Here is a 15,163-nt window from a genome sequence, read left to right as displayed (position 1 = left end):
CAAGAATTATTTGTAAATGTAATTGCTATTGAAAGCAGTATGCTGGACAGTATTATATGTCCCTTCACTCCTGGCTCTGACTTACGAAACATTTGCAAGTCAGCTGATTAAAAACACAGGCAAGTAAACTCACAGTAGAACTACACAGAGACTACCAAACAGAAATCTTGATATTACAGCAATCATATCTCCTATGCATATTTATTTCTGTCTGTGAAGCAGACTCAAACATCTCAAATATACATTTCTTGGACGAAATAACGCAACAGTGTGGTATAACAAAAGAAAAATGCAGATTAAAAAAAAAAAGTTTATTTAACAGGTTTTCAGGGCATGAACACTTAAATCTTTTTGCAGAAATGGAAACAAGAGCACAATCTTTTTTTGCATGAATGAAAACATATGTATGGCAGTATTGTGGAAGAAGTTTGTAATTGTTAAACATTCGCATCGATAGGACCGTTATTTTATAGCTCCAGCAATGTCTGCTCTTCATTTTGAGAAACATGTTAGGGTCCAAAAATGCTACTTCTACTTGAGACGATGAATTTACTTGATTGCAGCTACATGCGTCTGTGTTATAATTAGAAGGCGTTAGGTATTCAGGCATTTGTCTAAGGCAGTTAAGCCAACCAGCTGTTTAAACATGATACCGCAGCTGTAAAATAGGTCTCTGCCAGAATAAAACTAACATTCACATAACAGCAAGCTTTTTCTTATAAAAGAAATTAATAAATATGCATGCAGCTAAGAATTTTCTTGGGAAAGTGCTGGATAAAGCAAGAAATCTAAATTCCAATCCATGAAAGATACCTTAAAATATTCACAACATACGTGAAACATTTAAGACTTTATTCAGCAAATTGGTGTATTTACATTGTGGGGAAAGCTGCTTGAGTCAATGTTATTAAAAACGATTTTTGAACAGACAATACAGAGAATTTAAATTAGAGTTTTGTTACACATCTGTATCCTTACCTGTACCGGAACATCAAGAGCAAGAGATATAGTATCATGGGGACACTGACCCTTTAATACACTACAGAGCATTGACAATACTGTGGTAGGAATAAAGATGTCTAATACCATCTGTTTTATTCAAATGTCAAAAAAAAAAAAAAATGAAAAGAAAATTGTAGTTTTGTTAGTTAAAACCTTAACAAATCATACTGAGCAATTAGCAGTAAGCTAGCCAATTCAGGACTGGCATCCAACTAACTAAAATATGCATGATCTGTTAAGGATTTGACTTCAGCTGAAGAAAAATTATATTAAAAAATATGGAATTTAGAGCACAGCCCCTTTTAGAACAAAATAGCATCCAGTAGTAAAAAAAAAAACAAAAAAAAGGGAGGGGGGACACTTCAACATGAAGCTAACATACAGTCTTGATTTGGTGACAAATGTTCTTTTAGCCATTTAATCTGGGTTTTTAAATGAGAAAGACAATTTTGGTCTTGATTTCCCCTTGCCCAATATGATTTTTTGCTCTTCTTTTTGCTGCCGTTGCCTTTCTTGATCTAGTTTCATCCTCTCCTCATGAATTTTCCTTTGCTCTTCAACAATTTTCAATTGCTCCTCGGCCTAAAAGAGAAACATAGGGTGAAAACCTATATTGAAAGGAAAATGTATACAGACGGAGTTGTGGTAAGTCTGCGCATGCTGTGCAAAGAATCGCAAACATCTTTTTGTGAAATCTCACCAAGTGCTATCATAATGAGAAAAGATGAGAATACGGATACTTGGCTTTCTGAATCACAAGCATTACAGCAATTCCCAAAGCCAATATTAACAACTATTAATATCTAGTATAGGTAAATCTAAAAACAACTGAACTTGCTGAGTAATCAATGAATTGATTACTCAGCAAGTCCAGTTGTTTTTAGATTTACCTATACTAGATATACCATGACCTGGATGAATGAAAATCTTCATATAGTCAACAACTATTAATGTTTAGATATTAGTATCCTCATACAAATAATGACATTTCTGGTACCTATCTTTGGTTATATATATATATGTTCAGAAAAAAGTAGTAAACTCACCAGTTTTGCCTGAGCATCAGCAATTTTACGGTTATTCTCTTCAAGTATTCGCTCTAACTCTTCACGTTTTCCTCTTTCTTCTTCCTAAATGGAGGATGCAATACAATGTGAGAAAAACATAATACCCAGGGCGTCAGCTTCCTCTAATCTGCCTCAACTCATTTTGGGATTTAAGGGGCAGCTCAAGAGCCAACGTTTCAAAAAAAAAAAAAAAAAAAAAAAAAACACATTCACAGACACCGTCTAGATCTAAATTCATCTTAACCCTCCCAATCAAAACAGCAATCACTTAAACCCTCCCTAGCCATCCTAACATTAAAAGCTTTATTTTAAGTCACACAGAACAGGGACAACTAAAAAAACTGGGAAGCATTTATCAAAATTAAAAAGAAAAACGGTAAAAGATAAAGGGAATAGTTTTTCTCACCAATAACGTATACCTACGTATTCTTTACCTATACTCCTTTAATCAGCTTTAAAAGTTGAATATTTACTGTCTTGTCCAGTGTCCTGCAGAGTGTGCTCCTCAGCTGCCATACGCGCCAGCTTCCTCTTTAAAATGATTTGTACTGTTAGCTTGGCAACACCTGCCATCAGCAGCTCAACCAATTATAAGAAACATACAAGGAAGGCTGAGCTGAGGAATGCAGACGTTTATCGTAAAAGGGAACAAAAATATGTAATTCATCATTCCTAAGGCAAACAATTCATAAGAAACATACATTTATTGTTAGTCAAAAACACAACTAAAACCAAGGCTCTAATGGGACTTTAACGTTTTTATCAGTTTAAAGGTGCAATCCATTAAGTCAGGGCTGTCCAACCGGAAGTTGTGGCCCTCTAAGGAATTTTTATGGCCACATGTATGTTCAAGGGCTTGATGAACTGTTTACGTCAACATTTGAATATAATCTGGTCTCAATGTTGTACAGAACTGTTTAGTTAAAAGCCAAAACGGGTTTTCCCATTTATAAATACATATTCTTTGCATTTCCCTTCAAGAAGATGCTACTATGATGAATTACCAAAAGCAGTCACTTTTTATGTTAATGCTAGCAGTCTAAAAAAGACCCCATTACTTTTGAAAGAAGGTGCAATCTAATGATTTAAAGGAGAAGGAACGCTACCGAAGCAGTTTATTGCCAATAGATTAACCACAACAGTGCAAGCTATAACACTATATTTATTCTGCAGAATGCTTTACCATACCCAAGTAAACAGCTCTAGAAGCACTCTCTGTTTGTTTAGGATAGAGCTGCCATATTAGCTTGGTGGGACATCACTTCCTGCCTGAGTCTCTCTCCCTGCTCACTCATAGCGCTAGGCTCAGATTACAGCAGAAATAGGGAGGAGGGAAAGAGGGGCAAACTAAGCATGCTCACGCCCGGGGCAAGGAGGTTTAAAATGAAAACAGGAAGTCTGCAACAGAAGCCCATGTGTACACAATAGAAGGAAAGAAATGCTGTTTACTTTGACAGAGGACTCAGAGCAGCATTACTTTGAGGGTTTATTGGTGTAGTCATGAAGACCTTTCTGATAGATTACTTAATTTTAGACTTTCCTTCTCCTTTAAGATTTATGTCCTAATGAACAACGTACTCCAGTTACAGCACACATTTTACTAAATGGGAAAAAACATGCAGATGGTTCAGTGGGGAAATAAGAGCAACTGATTTAAAGGGGCAGTATACACACCTATGTACACCTTAGCCAATAATGAGCACAATAAAGAGGACTTTACCACATGTTTCTATTTTTTGCAATAATGGAAATGTTTTTGTTTCCCATGAACATTTACATCTTACACTGTAAACAGGTTAATATTTTCTAAAGATATACTATGCTCTGTATAAGTAATTCCTTAAATGTGGTCTTGTCAAAGTAAGAATCTCATTATACAGAGGCCAATATGTGCATTAGTAATTCTATTTCTAGCTTTTACTGTTTAAACAGTCATTTGGTAGAACCAGCATGTGCTACAGTAAAAATAAGTTTACATTTCTTGTTTAAAGTAACAAGACAGACATTTTAGATTAAAATAGGCAAAACAGATGATCAGCACAAGCCCTATTAATTGAGCTCATATTGTAAAGGATATACTGCTCCTTTAAGTTGTGTCCTTTTTAATTCAATACAGCTGCACAAAAATAACCTCATATTAAGGGTGCATCTGTTTGAAGGAGCCCTGTCACTCTAAGAAATAATTACAAATTATTTTATTGTGTTAGTTGAGCAAAATAAAATTTAATTACACTACATTATTTACATCACAGCACGCACCCATTTTGTGTATCACCCCATAATCTTGTGTATGCACCAAAATGGGGGACCTAATTAGTGCCCTACACAATTAAATAGTGTAAGGAGTAAAGGGGAGTGTGAAGAAGGCAGTGACATCTAGGAAGTACTGAATGAAAAGTTAAAGTAATCGACTGTTCCACCTCTATGCATCTAGAGGCGGAGACAGGTAATATTTGATTGACAGCTCACATATTTAAACACCTTTATAACAAGTATGGATGCTTTAATGAAAAAGAATTTGGGTTCCATGTTTAATTTGCAAACAGCTTTTATCATATGTTTTTATGTGTAGGTAAAAAGGTCTGCTTTTAATAGACTATAAACACTTCGGACAGTATGACTGTATTTTTGTTTTTGGTGCATTTAAGTTAAAACAGAAGTCTTTTCTGTCAATTTACGTGACTGTTTGCTGATCCAGCAATACAACATATATTGTTCTGTATTGTACCTTGCCTCAACTGCCTGAATTTTTAGGTCATTGCTCACTGTTCCCAGAGAAGAAAATGAAGTTTAAGAAAAGTAAACTTAGCAATACCATATTGATAATACTGAAAACCCAGAGACCAGTTATCTAGAGAGCCCAGAATTATAAAAAAGCCATCTCCCATAGAGACATTTTAAAGAAAATAATCCTCATTTTTAAAATGATTACCTCTCTGTAATAATAGGAAAGTACCTTGTACTTCATACCAACTATGATATAATTAATCCTTGGAGGCAAAACAAGGGTTTATTTAATGTTTTGATGATATTTAAGCCTTTCCAAATTAGAGAAAGATCCATTATCCTGAAAACCCCAGTTTCCAACTGTTTTGGATAACAGATCCTATACACATACCAGGTATCATCTTAATTCATAATACTGGGTGGTCTCTGCATAATTGTTGGTATTACCCACTATAACAAAGCCTTAGATCATAATACAGTAAAACCTAAATTTTAGATTGCCTGAATTTAAGTTTTCCCTCATTTTACATTGTTGTTTTGTGGTCCCACCTATAGATTATGCATAATACATTTCCCTGATTTTACACCATTTTTTTTTTGGTCCACTGAAAAAACGTAAAATGGGGGTTCTACTGTATTTGTGTTTAATACATTATAAAACATTAAAGGCCATCTTAGTCTTATGTTTTCTTCATGGATACTAAACAGGGAAATATCTATAATAGCAAAGCTCTGGATAGCCTTGGTGAAAGCAAAGCCATGAAGAGTTCAAAATACATGGCCCTCTTGTGCTAGCCATGTCATACCATGTCCGATTTCAGATCTGGACTGCGCTATGTCATGAACCCTTTCTGTTAAGGGATAAGAACACAATGCATTCACTATGGGAGGTGGTACTGTAGCAAATCAGCCTGAGGCAAAGGTATCTTGGCACAGCTAAAATGGCCAAATGAATAACAAATACAGACAATCTAGTGGGTAAAAAGCAAGGGAAATGTTTGGTCCATAATATTTACAAGTGACAAATACAAAGAGGAATGGCCTCTGATAAACTTTAATTATACTGTAAAAATTTTTGAATCTAGTTTCCTTCCGTCTTGGAATTCATAATTATAGCAAGCAGGCAGGAGCCATTTTGTGGACACTGTTATTAATATAAGCCTTGCATCATCTTAAAATCTTGTTTGCGCACCAGAATGGGGGACCTGATATCCATCCCAATGCACTGGCTACACAATAAAATGGTTAAGAGAAATTTGGGAATGTGTGGAGAGCAGTGATAACTAGGAAGTGCTGAATGGAAAGTGAAAGTAATTGTCTGCCCTGCCTCGATGCCTAAGGCATAGAGGAGGAGAAGACAATATCTGACTGACTGAGATTTTTAAAATAATTTACAACAGCTATGAATGCTTTAATAAAAAAAGAGTTTGGATTTCACATTTAATTTGAAAAGGACTTTTATTATACAGCTTTGGGTGTCTAGATGACAGGTCCGCTTTAACTAGTCCTCAAACATTCATAGAAAAACATAGTTCACCAAATAAATCTGAACACCATTATCAGACCTAGCTCATCCCCTGATCTGTATCTGTTAGACCAGGAGGATTTCTGTATGCCTTTTAGTCTTCTAGTGTAATGTAAATACAGTATAAGCTTTTGTCTTTATTTTTCTTAGTCATGGGAATCATGCTTTGGCAGAAAACCACCTGTATTGAGCAGCACAGTATCTGACTGATGGCAGAGTAGCAGCACTTTGTTTAACCGACTAAAGGAGTCAAGACTTTAAGCCCTATTTATGGGATGTACTCTATACCACACATCGTAATTAAGTGCCACCAGATGGACAATACTGCACTCTGTTTTTGAATTATAAAAGAACATACTTTCTCACAGAGGGACTCTACCGAAATAGAGAAGTCCTAGAAACAGCTACTCTGCTTGATTAACCTTGTGGCTTGAAGCTGACCAAGCAACACGCTATCTATCTATCTATCTATCTATCTATCTATCTATCTATCTATCTATCTATTAGAAAATATAGATGAGGAAACTATCCAATACAGAGTGAAATTTAAAAAATAACAGGCATTTCATTATTTTTTCTATGTGTTTGCTCTAAATATTTGCATACCAAGAGATTCACCCATGGCAAAGAAAATGATACAAAAAAGCAGACGTGATGTGTACGATCTCTCATACAGTGGTGGGATTCATAGAACACCTCTGCCTGCATGATATGGCATCATTGGCTATGTGCTGGCATCATAGCCCTAATTACATTAAAGTTGACATATCTGAACACTAAGGGCTATTCCACACGGGGAGATAGCGACGCGTTTGCGGTCGCGGCGACAAAGCGCCGCGACAGTCGCCGCGACCGGCGACAGTTTTATATGGGCGCCTATGTAAAAACGCCTGTGCTAACCACACGAGGCGATGCGCTTTTCAACAGTCGCCTGAAAATGCCTCGCCAGGCTTTTTCAGGCGACTGTTGAAAAGCGCATCGCCTCGTGTGGTTAGCACAGGCGTTTTTACATAGGCGCCCATACAAAACTGTCGCCTGCGCCGGTCGCGGCGACCGCAAACGCGTCGCTATCTCCCCGTGTGGACTAGCCCTTAAGCACTACAATTTTGGAGATAACCATCTATGGTGAAACTAAGGTTAAGCATAAATAAAGCATGTCAGAAAACTGCAGTATTCTAACCCCATCTATTAGACATGAAAATAGAAAAAAAAAAAAAAAAATAGGCCTGCACCTTGTAAACTGACAAAAAATATTTATATATATATCTATATATATATATAGATATATATATAAAGAAAAAATATATATATCTATATATACAGGTATGGGATTTGTTATCCGGAAGCTCATTATCCACAAAGTTCTGTATTACGGAAAGGCCGTCTCCCATAGAATCCGTCATAATCAAATAATCCAGATTTTAAGAAAAGATTTCCCTTTTCTCTGTAATAATAAAACAGTAGCGTGTACTTGTTCCAAACTATGATATAATGAATCCTTATTGGAGGCAATACCAGCCTAATGGGTTTATTTAATGTTTCATGGTTTTCTAGTAGACAAGGTATGAAGATCCAAATTACAGAAAGATCCTTTATCTGGAAAACCCCAGGTCCCAAGCATTCTGGATAACAAGTCCCATACCAGTACATGTTTTGTACCAACACCAGTTTGAAGAATGACTGTGCAAAAGTCTGATTAAAAATGTTGCAGTATAGAGTACCAATAAAAAAGTGAATTCAATAGCTAATAACTATTATAGGGAAAGTGTTTCTGCATTGGCTGCACCTGCTAAAGTGAAATATATTAATTGAGGGCAACATAATATCTTCATGGAAATCTAGGAGAGAAGGAAATTATGACTAGGTTCCCAGATGTGGTAATCACAATCTGAACAAAAAGGAGAAAAAATGTTAATCAAAGGACAATAAACAAATCTAAATGGGTTAGTAGCCCCCCCAGATTCTGAAAAGTACTTGTGCACATTTGCAATGACATCACAGAAGAGCTGTAACTCATAGGCCAAATGCTTAAAATGGATCAACCCTTTAACCTCCATCGAAAACACCAAAGATTGAATAGTACTGCATTTTTTCTCCATATATTTGAATACAACGTGAAAACATACATTTGATGTGCAGACGCACTAACGATTTGCCAGCAAGAAGATTCTTTGATGCTGTTAAAGGGCTCAAAAGCTTGGCTCATTAGTCACAGGTGCGACTGGTTATAAAAAAACAAAACATAAAATAAAAACACACAAAAAAAAAAACAAAAAAACAAAACAGGTTTGCTCTGTGCTCAAAATATTAATTCTACAGCCATGGCAAAAGTTTCAAGAGTATTTCTAACAAAATGCAAATATTGGTTTCTAGGTTAAATGAAACCCTCTGCAACCCTCTAGGTTCCTCAATTCATTCTAAAAAGCATCCTTAACAACGTTTTCTATATTGCAATTAAGCGGAGAATGCTGCAAATATGTCCAGCACTGCAAAACAAAAGAGGAGTATGCCTTCTGTCAAACAGCAGCACAAGATAAAAATGGAAAGTTTTGCCATGGACTGTCACTACTTTCCAAACGACCAAGCGTTACCTCTCTGGCTTTTTGGGCAGATAGCTCGGCCTGCCTCTGTCGCTCGAGTTCTTCGAGCAACTGCTTTTCCATGATGCGCTTAGCTTCCTCAACCCTGCGTAGAACCTCTCGCTCAATTTCATCTTTCCTCTTCTCCAGCTCTTCCTCGACACGCTTGGCAACTAATTCTTCTACTCTCCGCGCCGTCTCCTCTTCTATGAGTTTTTCTTCAATTTCTTGCTGGCGACTTACCAAGAGAGCAAACAACATACAAATATAAAAATCAGTACTTTAACCAAACAGGTAATTAATAACGTACATTACTCCAATTAAATTGTACAGAAACTTAATTACTGTAACTTTTTTTTTTAATTTGCAGGGAGGACTTAAAGGGATTCTGTCATTATTTTTATGTTCTTATTTCTAAATTACATTGTTTACACTGAAAATAATTCACTCTACAATATAAAATTAAATTCCTGAACCAGCAAGTTGTAATATAGGTGTGTAGGCAGCCATCTCAGGTCATTTTGCCTGGTCATGTGCTTTCAGAAAGAGCCAGCACTTAAGGATGGAACTACTTTCTGGTAGACTGTTTCTCCTACTCAATGTAACTGAATGTGTCACAGTGGGACCTGGATTTTACTATTGAGTGCCGTTCTTAGATCTACCAGGCAGCTGTTATCTTGTTAACAGCTTAGATCTACCAGGCAGCTGGTTACTTTCCCATTGTTCTGTTGTTAGGCTGCTGGGGGGGGGAAGGGAGGGAGTGATATCACGCCAACTTGCAGTACAGCAGTAAAGAAAGAGCGACTGAAGTTTATCAGAGCAAAAATCACATGAATGGGGGCAGCTGGGAAACAGACAATATGTCTAGCCCCATGTCAGATTTCAAAATTAAATATAAAAAAATCTGTTTGCTCTTTTGAGTAATGGATGTCAGTGCATAATTTTGCTGGAACAGCACTATTAACTGATGCCTTTAATTTCCTGGAACTTATGACTATTTGCATTTCCTTTCTGGCAGGAAACAGATGCCTTGTTTTTCTTTATGGAAGCAATTCTGTAGCCAGTATGCCACAAAACAAGGCAGGATGAACTACCCTATTTGAATTATCCATTATCAACGTATGAAAGCTAAAGATTCTGTGTACAATATACTTGTGGTGCTCAATTCAGAAACTCTGCTGCAGAAACAAGTTCCAACGATCCATATAATGTAGAAAAAATTAGATGGCAATTAATTGTGCTAAATATTTTTCGTGATTTATTGAGATCTCCACACAACATTTTGGAGGTACAACCTCCTTCCCTCAAGTGCTCTCATACGTGTAATCTCCACACAAAGTTTCGGAGGTACAACCTCCTTTCTCAAGTGCTCTCATACATGTAATTAATTGTCACAATTTGGGCACAAATACTAAGTACTCCTTGTCACTATACAGGTATTGTTACAATCCAATGTAATACTGCTTATACCTAAGTGATGTCACTTAGAGGGGAGGAGTGATCCACCTTTGTATGTTTATATACCTGTGGACTAAGTTACGTATGCGAGCACTTGAGAAAGGAGGCTGTACCTTCAAATGTTGTGTGGAGATGTAAATAAATCACAATTTTTTTTAGCACATTTGCCAGAGTGTGTGTGCCATCTGTTTTTTTCTGAATTATCCATTATGACTGACTACTGCTTGGCAACGCCTATAGTGAATTTATCAAAAAGTGAGATGTAAATCTTGGCTGAGATTAGGATTGCCACGACAAAAGGGGTGGGCCATGACATCAAAAGGGGTGGGCCCACAACACAGAGAACTGAAGACTGAGGAGAAAAGATAAATTACAGGGGATTGGGGGCAGGCCGAGGGCTCTCTTTGAAGGGTATTACAAATTTACCAGCAGCTACATGCCGGTAAATTTGTAATACCGGCCCCGGCCTTGGCAGGCGTTTTACTGGCTAGGCCAGTAAAATAACGGGTGGCAACCCTAGCTGAGATAAACCGAAACATAAGAAAATGATATAGAATGTTAAGTCTGAATACCTTTAATACATTTGGCTGACTTTATATGGTTCCAGTCCCCTTTCAGGCCCATCTGTTTACAGACCTCTAAGGTATAAAGGCCTAACAGACAAAATCTGCCTGTGTATGGCCACCTTTACAACTGGTCTATTACAGACATTGTGATGACTGATGGACTATTACTTAGAAACTGAAAAGCAAGCATTTCTGTGCAGAGGTCCACCTGCCACTGCAGGATCTGGCATATAACCGGCAGAGAAGAGTTGTTGTGACGTAACCATTTTCTGGAGTCAGCACAGTGGCAGTTGACAATGTTTATGCAACATACAGGCAATAATGCAATCTGTGTTCCTCGTCGGTGCCAAAGCAGCAAAATCAACGGTAAAACATTTGAATAGCTTTTAGGCATTTCTTGGAAAAATAAAAGTTGCATTGTTCCTGTGTGCATCCTAATAAATGGGGTATGTTATGCAAAACCTAATTAAAGGGCACCTTTCAAAGTAAAATTGGTGCATGAAAGGTGCGCTTTAAGGGTGTGAGCTGCAAGCTTAACAAGTTTAAGTTTTATGAGCACAATTTGTACAATTAAAGTACCAGGAAATTCACTGGGGTGCCACTGTTAAGGTGGCCATACATGGGCAGATTAAAGCTGCCGATATCGGTCCTTTAGACCGATTTGCAGCTTATCTGCCATGTGTGGGGGGCTCCCGACGGGTCCTCCCGATCAATATAAGGCCAAAAATAGGCCTTGATTGGTCAAGTTTGATTTTTTTTATACGATCCAGGACTGCATCGACTAGCTGATGCGGTCCTGCGACCCGACGGAGCCCATTCGTACTACTGTATCATCCGATATTGGCCAGCCGTTGGTGGGCATATCGGGGTTAAGATCCGCTCATTTGCCGACCTTGCCAAATGAGCGGATCTTATAGTGTACGACCACCTTTAGGCTCCAGGCAGTGAATCTCATTGCAAAGACTGATCCCAAGGCCTTGGGGGAAAAAACACATAAAGCCATCTTTTTCTAGGTGTTCCTGGCCCATTGCTGTTCAGCTTGGAAGTGAATGGCAACAACATTGTCACCTGCCAAAGAGATGCCAACACAGAAATGCCTGATGTGTCATTAGCACATACATTTTACATTGAAGCCTGCATTTTACAAATGTGAACCTACCTACTGCTAATCTTGTCTGGATCATCAATAGGTTAAGGTGGCCATAGTCGCACTGATACTATTCGTGATTCACTGCACATGCTCTGTGCTGCTGTTACTTACTGAGCTTAAGGATTGACTCAAAACATACAGTACTCAGAATATAAATGTCACAATATAAGGCTGATAGTACTTTATACAGATAATTACTACATGGCAGCACAGAAACCAGTGCAGCTAGCATCAGAACAGCCCTGTAGCATCAGCTTATATTACAGACAAACCTAATTTTCTGCTTGATAATTTGCAACAACCCCTAAGCTTAGCTTCTCAACAGCTGCACAGACACTTTCAAAGATGGTGACCCCCTGTGACAAGTTTGAAGTCCTGGTTCAATGAAAACTGAAACTTTAGGCTGGTGCAATAAGTTAAATAAAATATGGCATTTATAGCCATTCATTTTTAGGGTTTAGTTCTCCTTTAAGCGAGCAAGCAAACAGAAGGCCCATCATAAATAGGGTATGGGGCTAAAAGCTTTTTCTGGTGTAAGAAATGTAGTTTTGGCTTTCCTTGTATGAACAAGGCCCGGCATTTTCAGTAAAGGAGGCTGCCACATCATCCCCAGGCCCGGACTGGCAATCTGTGGGTTCTGGCAAATGCCAGAGGGGCTGCTGTAAGATGCCATAGAAAGTCACTATTAAGTGGGCTGATGGAGGGCTGTTGGGGCCTCTGGGCACCTGAAATGCCAGGGCCTATTTTGATTCTCAGTCCAGACCTGATCATCCATTACCAGATACACAAGCAGCTGGAAAGCCCATTGGTGGCACATCAGTGTTGCACTACTACACTGCAGCGCGGAGGAACACAAATGTAAAGCAGTGATAGGGCAATCCCAGCCAGCCTCTTGGCCTGCAACGCTATGCACTTTCCTACCCCACATGAGCAGCCCAACCCCCATGGGCCGCCGCATACTCACATCCTACGCTGCCTCTCGTACTCTGCTTTCTTCTCCTCCTCCTCCCGCTTTTGCTTCTCGTCCAGGCTGCTCCTTTTGCTCACTGTGCGACCGAAGATGTCGATTCTGTCGGGCGGTGATGCCGGTCTCTCCCTTTCCCTCCGAGAGGCGGTGTTCGAGCGGGACCTAGAGCGAGACTCCCGGCGCCGGTTCCTCTTACTCTCCCTTGACTTTGAGCGTTTTCTAACTCGTTCCTTTTCTCGGGAGCGGCTCCGTTTTTTGTTGTGTTTGCCGCTTTTTACGTGTTTTGATCGAGAAGAGCTCCGGCTCCGGGAACGGCCCATGACACTCGGAAAAGAGCAGTCGGGTTGTCTTGCGGCCTGGACAGCACAACCTGCAGACGAGGACAAGATGGCGGAAGCTCTGCCCTACGCCACTTAGCTCCTGACCCACAATGCAGTCTACTAACCCATTGCGCATGCGTCAAAAGCGCAGCAGAGGCCAAAATTGCTGTGAATGCGTTTTCCCGAGATGCCACTGCAGTGCACTAACAAACACCAACCTAATCAGCAACGTTCTAAAAGCACAGAACCAAAATGTATTTCACCCAGACCAGAAATCTATGTCAAATCTTTCTTTCCCTTCCATTATGCATATATTTTGGGTTTGTAAACGAATATAAATGTACTGAAGTAGAAATTGGAAATCTTAAAGTGTTCCATTACTATTTTCAAAGTAAAGCAGCCGCGCTGATTCTTTGTCTGGTGATGTGGAAAGACAATGCCGACAGTTCCTAGTGTATTTTTGAAAAAAAAGACAAAAGATTTGAAAATATGACATTTTTTTCTATCAGTAACGTCTACTATTTGAAGAAAAAAGGAATCAATTTTATATGTGCCTGTGTATCATCATCATCATCATAATCATGCTTTCAGCTTTTTAGTCCCAAAACCAGGACTGTCAAAAAAAATAAATAAAAAAACAGGGAGCAGCCGTACTTGAATTTCACCAATGATCCACATATCATCTACATGGGTTAGAACATGTTGGTGCTATTAGTAGTTGCACTGAGCTGCAGCTTGCAGGAGGTTTATACAGATTGCTTCTATCAAAGCAGTATCCCTTTAGAATTAATATATCCTAAATAAAATGTGCAGAATGATTCCCTCCAGCTTAATCCACAGCCATAGTACCTGCACAACTACACAGGTCAAGAGTCAAAATAAGCCCTGACATTCCAAGTACACAGAGGCCCAAACAGACACCCACCAACCCACTAAATATTGACTTTATATGGCATTTTACAGCAGTATTTGCCAGAACCCACAAATTGCAAGTCTGGCCTGCAGCTACGATATAGGTTCTACCCAGGGCACCATCAGGGGGAAGAGCCATACCGGGCCTGGTGTTGCACTTCTTGAATTAGATGGGCCTCCATTGAATGAAACCAAAGTCGGTGAATACAGCCGAAGAAGAGGCGAATGAAGACCTTTTTAAAGAGAACTAAAGCTTAACTAAGGAAGTAGCTAGAAATGTTGTACATTATGTATTGGGTTTCTGTACCAGCCCAAGGCAACAACATCCCTTTAGCAGTAAAGATCTTCTTCTCTACTGAATTACTGCACATGCTCTGTGCTGCTGTCACTTACTGAGCTTAGGGACCCACTCACAATATACAGTATACATAGAAATGTCACAATATAAAGCTGAGTAATTAATAGGGATGCACCGAATCCAGGATTCAGTTTGGTATTCAGCCAGGATTCTGCCTTTTTCTGCCCGCCAAACCAAATCTGAATCCTAATTTGCATATACAAATTGGGGACGGAGAGGGAAATTGTGTGACTTTTTGTCACAAAACACTGAAGTAAAAATGTTTTCCCTTCCCACCCCTAATTTGCATATGCAAATTTGGATTTGGTTCAGTATTTGGCCGAATCTTTCATGAAGGATTCGGCCGTATCCAAAATAGTGGATTCGGTGCATCCCTAGTAATTAATACAGATTACTACATGGCAGCACAGAAACCAGTGCAATTAGCATCAGAATATAATAATCAGCCTTGCAACATCAACCTAATTTTCTGCTTGATAATTTGCAACGACCCCTAAGCTTAGCTTCTTAACAGCTGCTCAGAGCCCACTGG

General features: G+C 38.8%; 1 protein-coding gene across 1 annotated transcript; it reads right to left on the bottom strand.

Moving 5' to 3' along the window:
* Positions 1-296: 296 nt before the first annotated feature.
* On the bottom strand, positions 297-13,422 carry arglu1.S (arginine and glutamate rich 1 S homeolog). Its single transcript, NM_001096597.1, has 4 exons — positions 13,039-13,422; positions 8,913-9,138; positions 2,049-2,132; positions 297-1,584 (listed from the first exon to the last, which is right to left on the bottom strand). Exons 1-4 carry the CDS (start codon positions 13,359-13,361, stop codon positions 1,420-1,422), a joined length of 798 nt encoding a protein of 265 aa, NP_001090066.1. The 5' UTR covers positions 13,362-13,422; the 3' UTR covers positions 297-1,419.
* Positions 13,423-15,163: the final 1,741 nt, after the last annotated feature.

Source organism: Xenopus laevis, chromosome 2S, assembly GCF_017654675.1.
Source record: "Xenopus laevis strain J_2021 chromosome 2S, Xenopus_laevis_v10.1, whole genome shotgun sequence".
Classification (NCBI taxonomy): Eukaryota; Metazoa; Chordata; class Amphibia; order Anura; family Pipidae; genus Xenopus; species Xenopus laevis.
The sequence above is the reverse complement of the archived record's forward strand: the minus strand, read 5'-3'. Positions and strand labels throughout refer to the sequence as shown.

Coding starts and splice junctions, on each gene's coding strand:
- arglu1.S (NM_001096597.1), bottom strand. CDS start 13,361: ATGGGCCGTTCCCGGAGCCGGAGCTCTTCTCGATCAAAACACGTAAAA. Junction 9,139..13,038: donor TACGAGAGGCAGCGTAGGAT/GTGAGTATGCGG, acceptor TCTCTTGGTAAG/TCGCCAGCAAGAAATTGAAG. Junction 2,133..8,912: donor CTGCCCAAAAAGCCAGAGAG/GTAACGCTTGGT, acceptor TCCTCCATTTAG/GAAGAAGAAAGAGGAAAACG.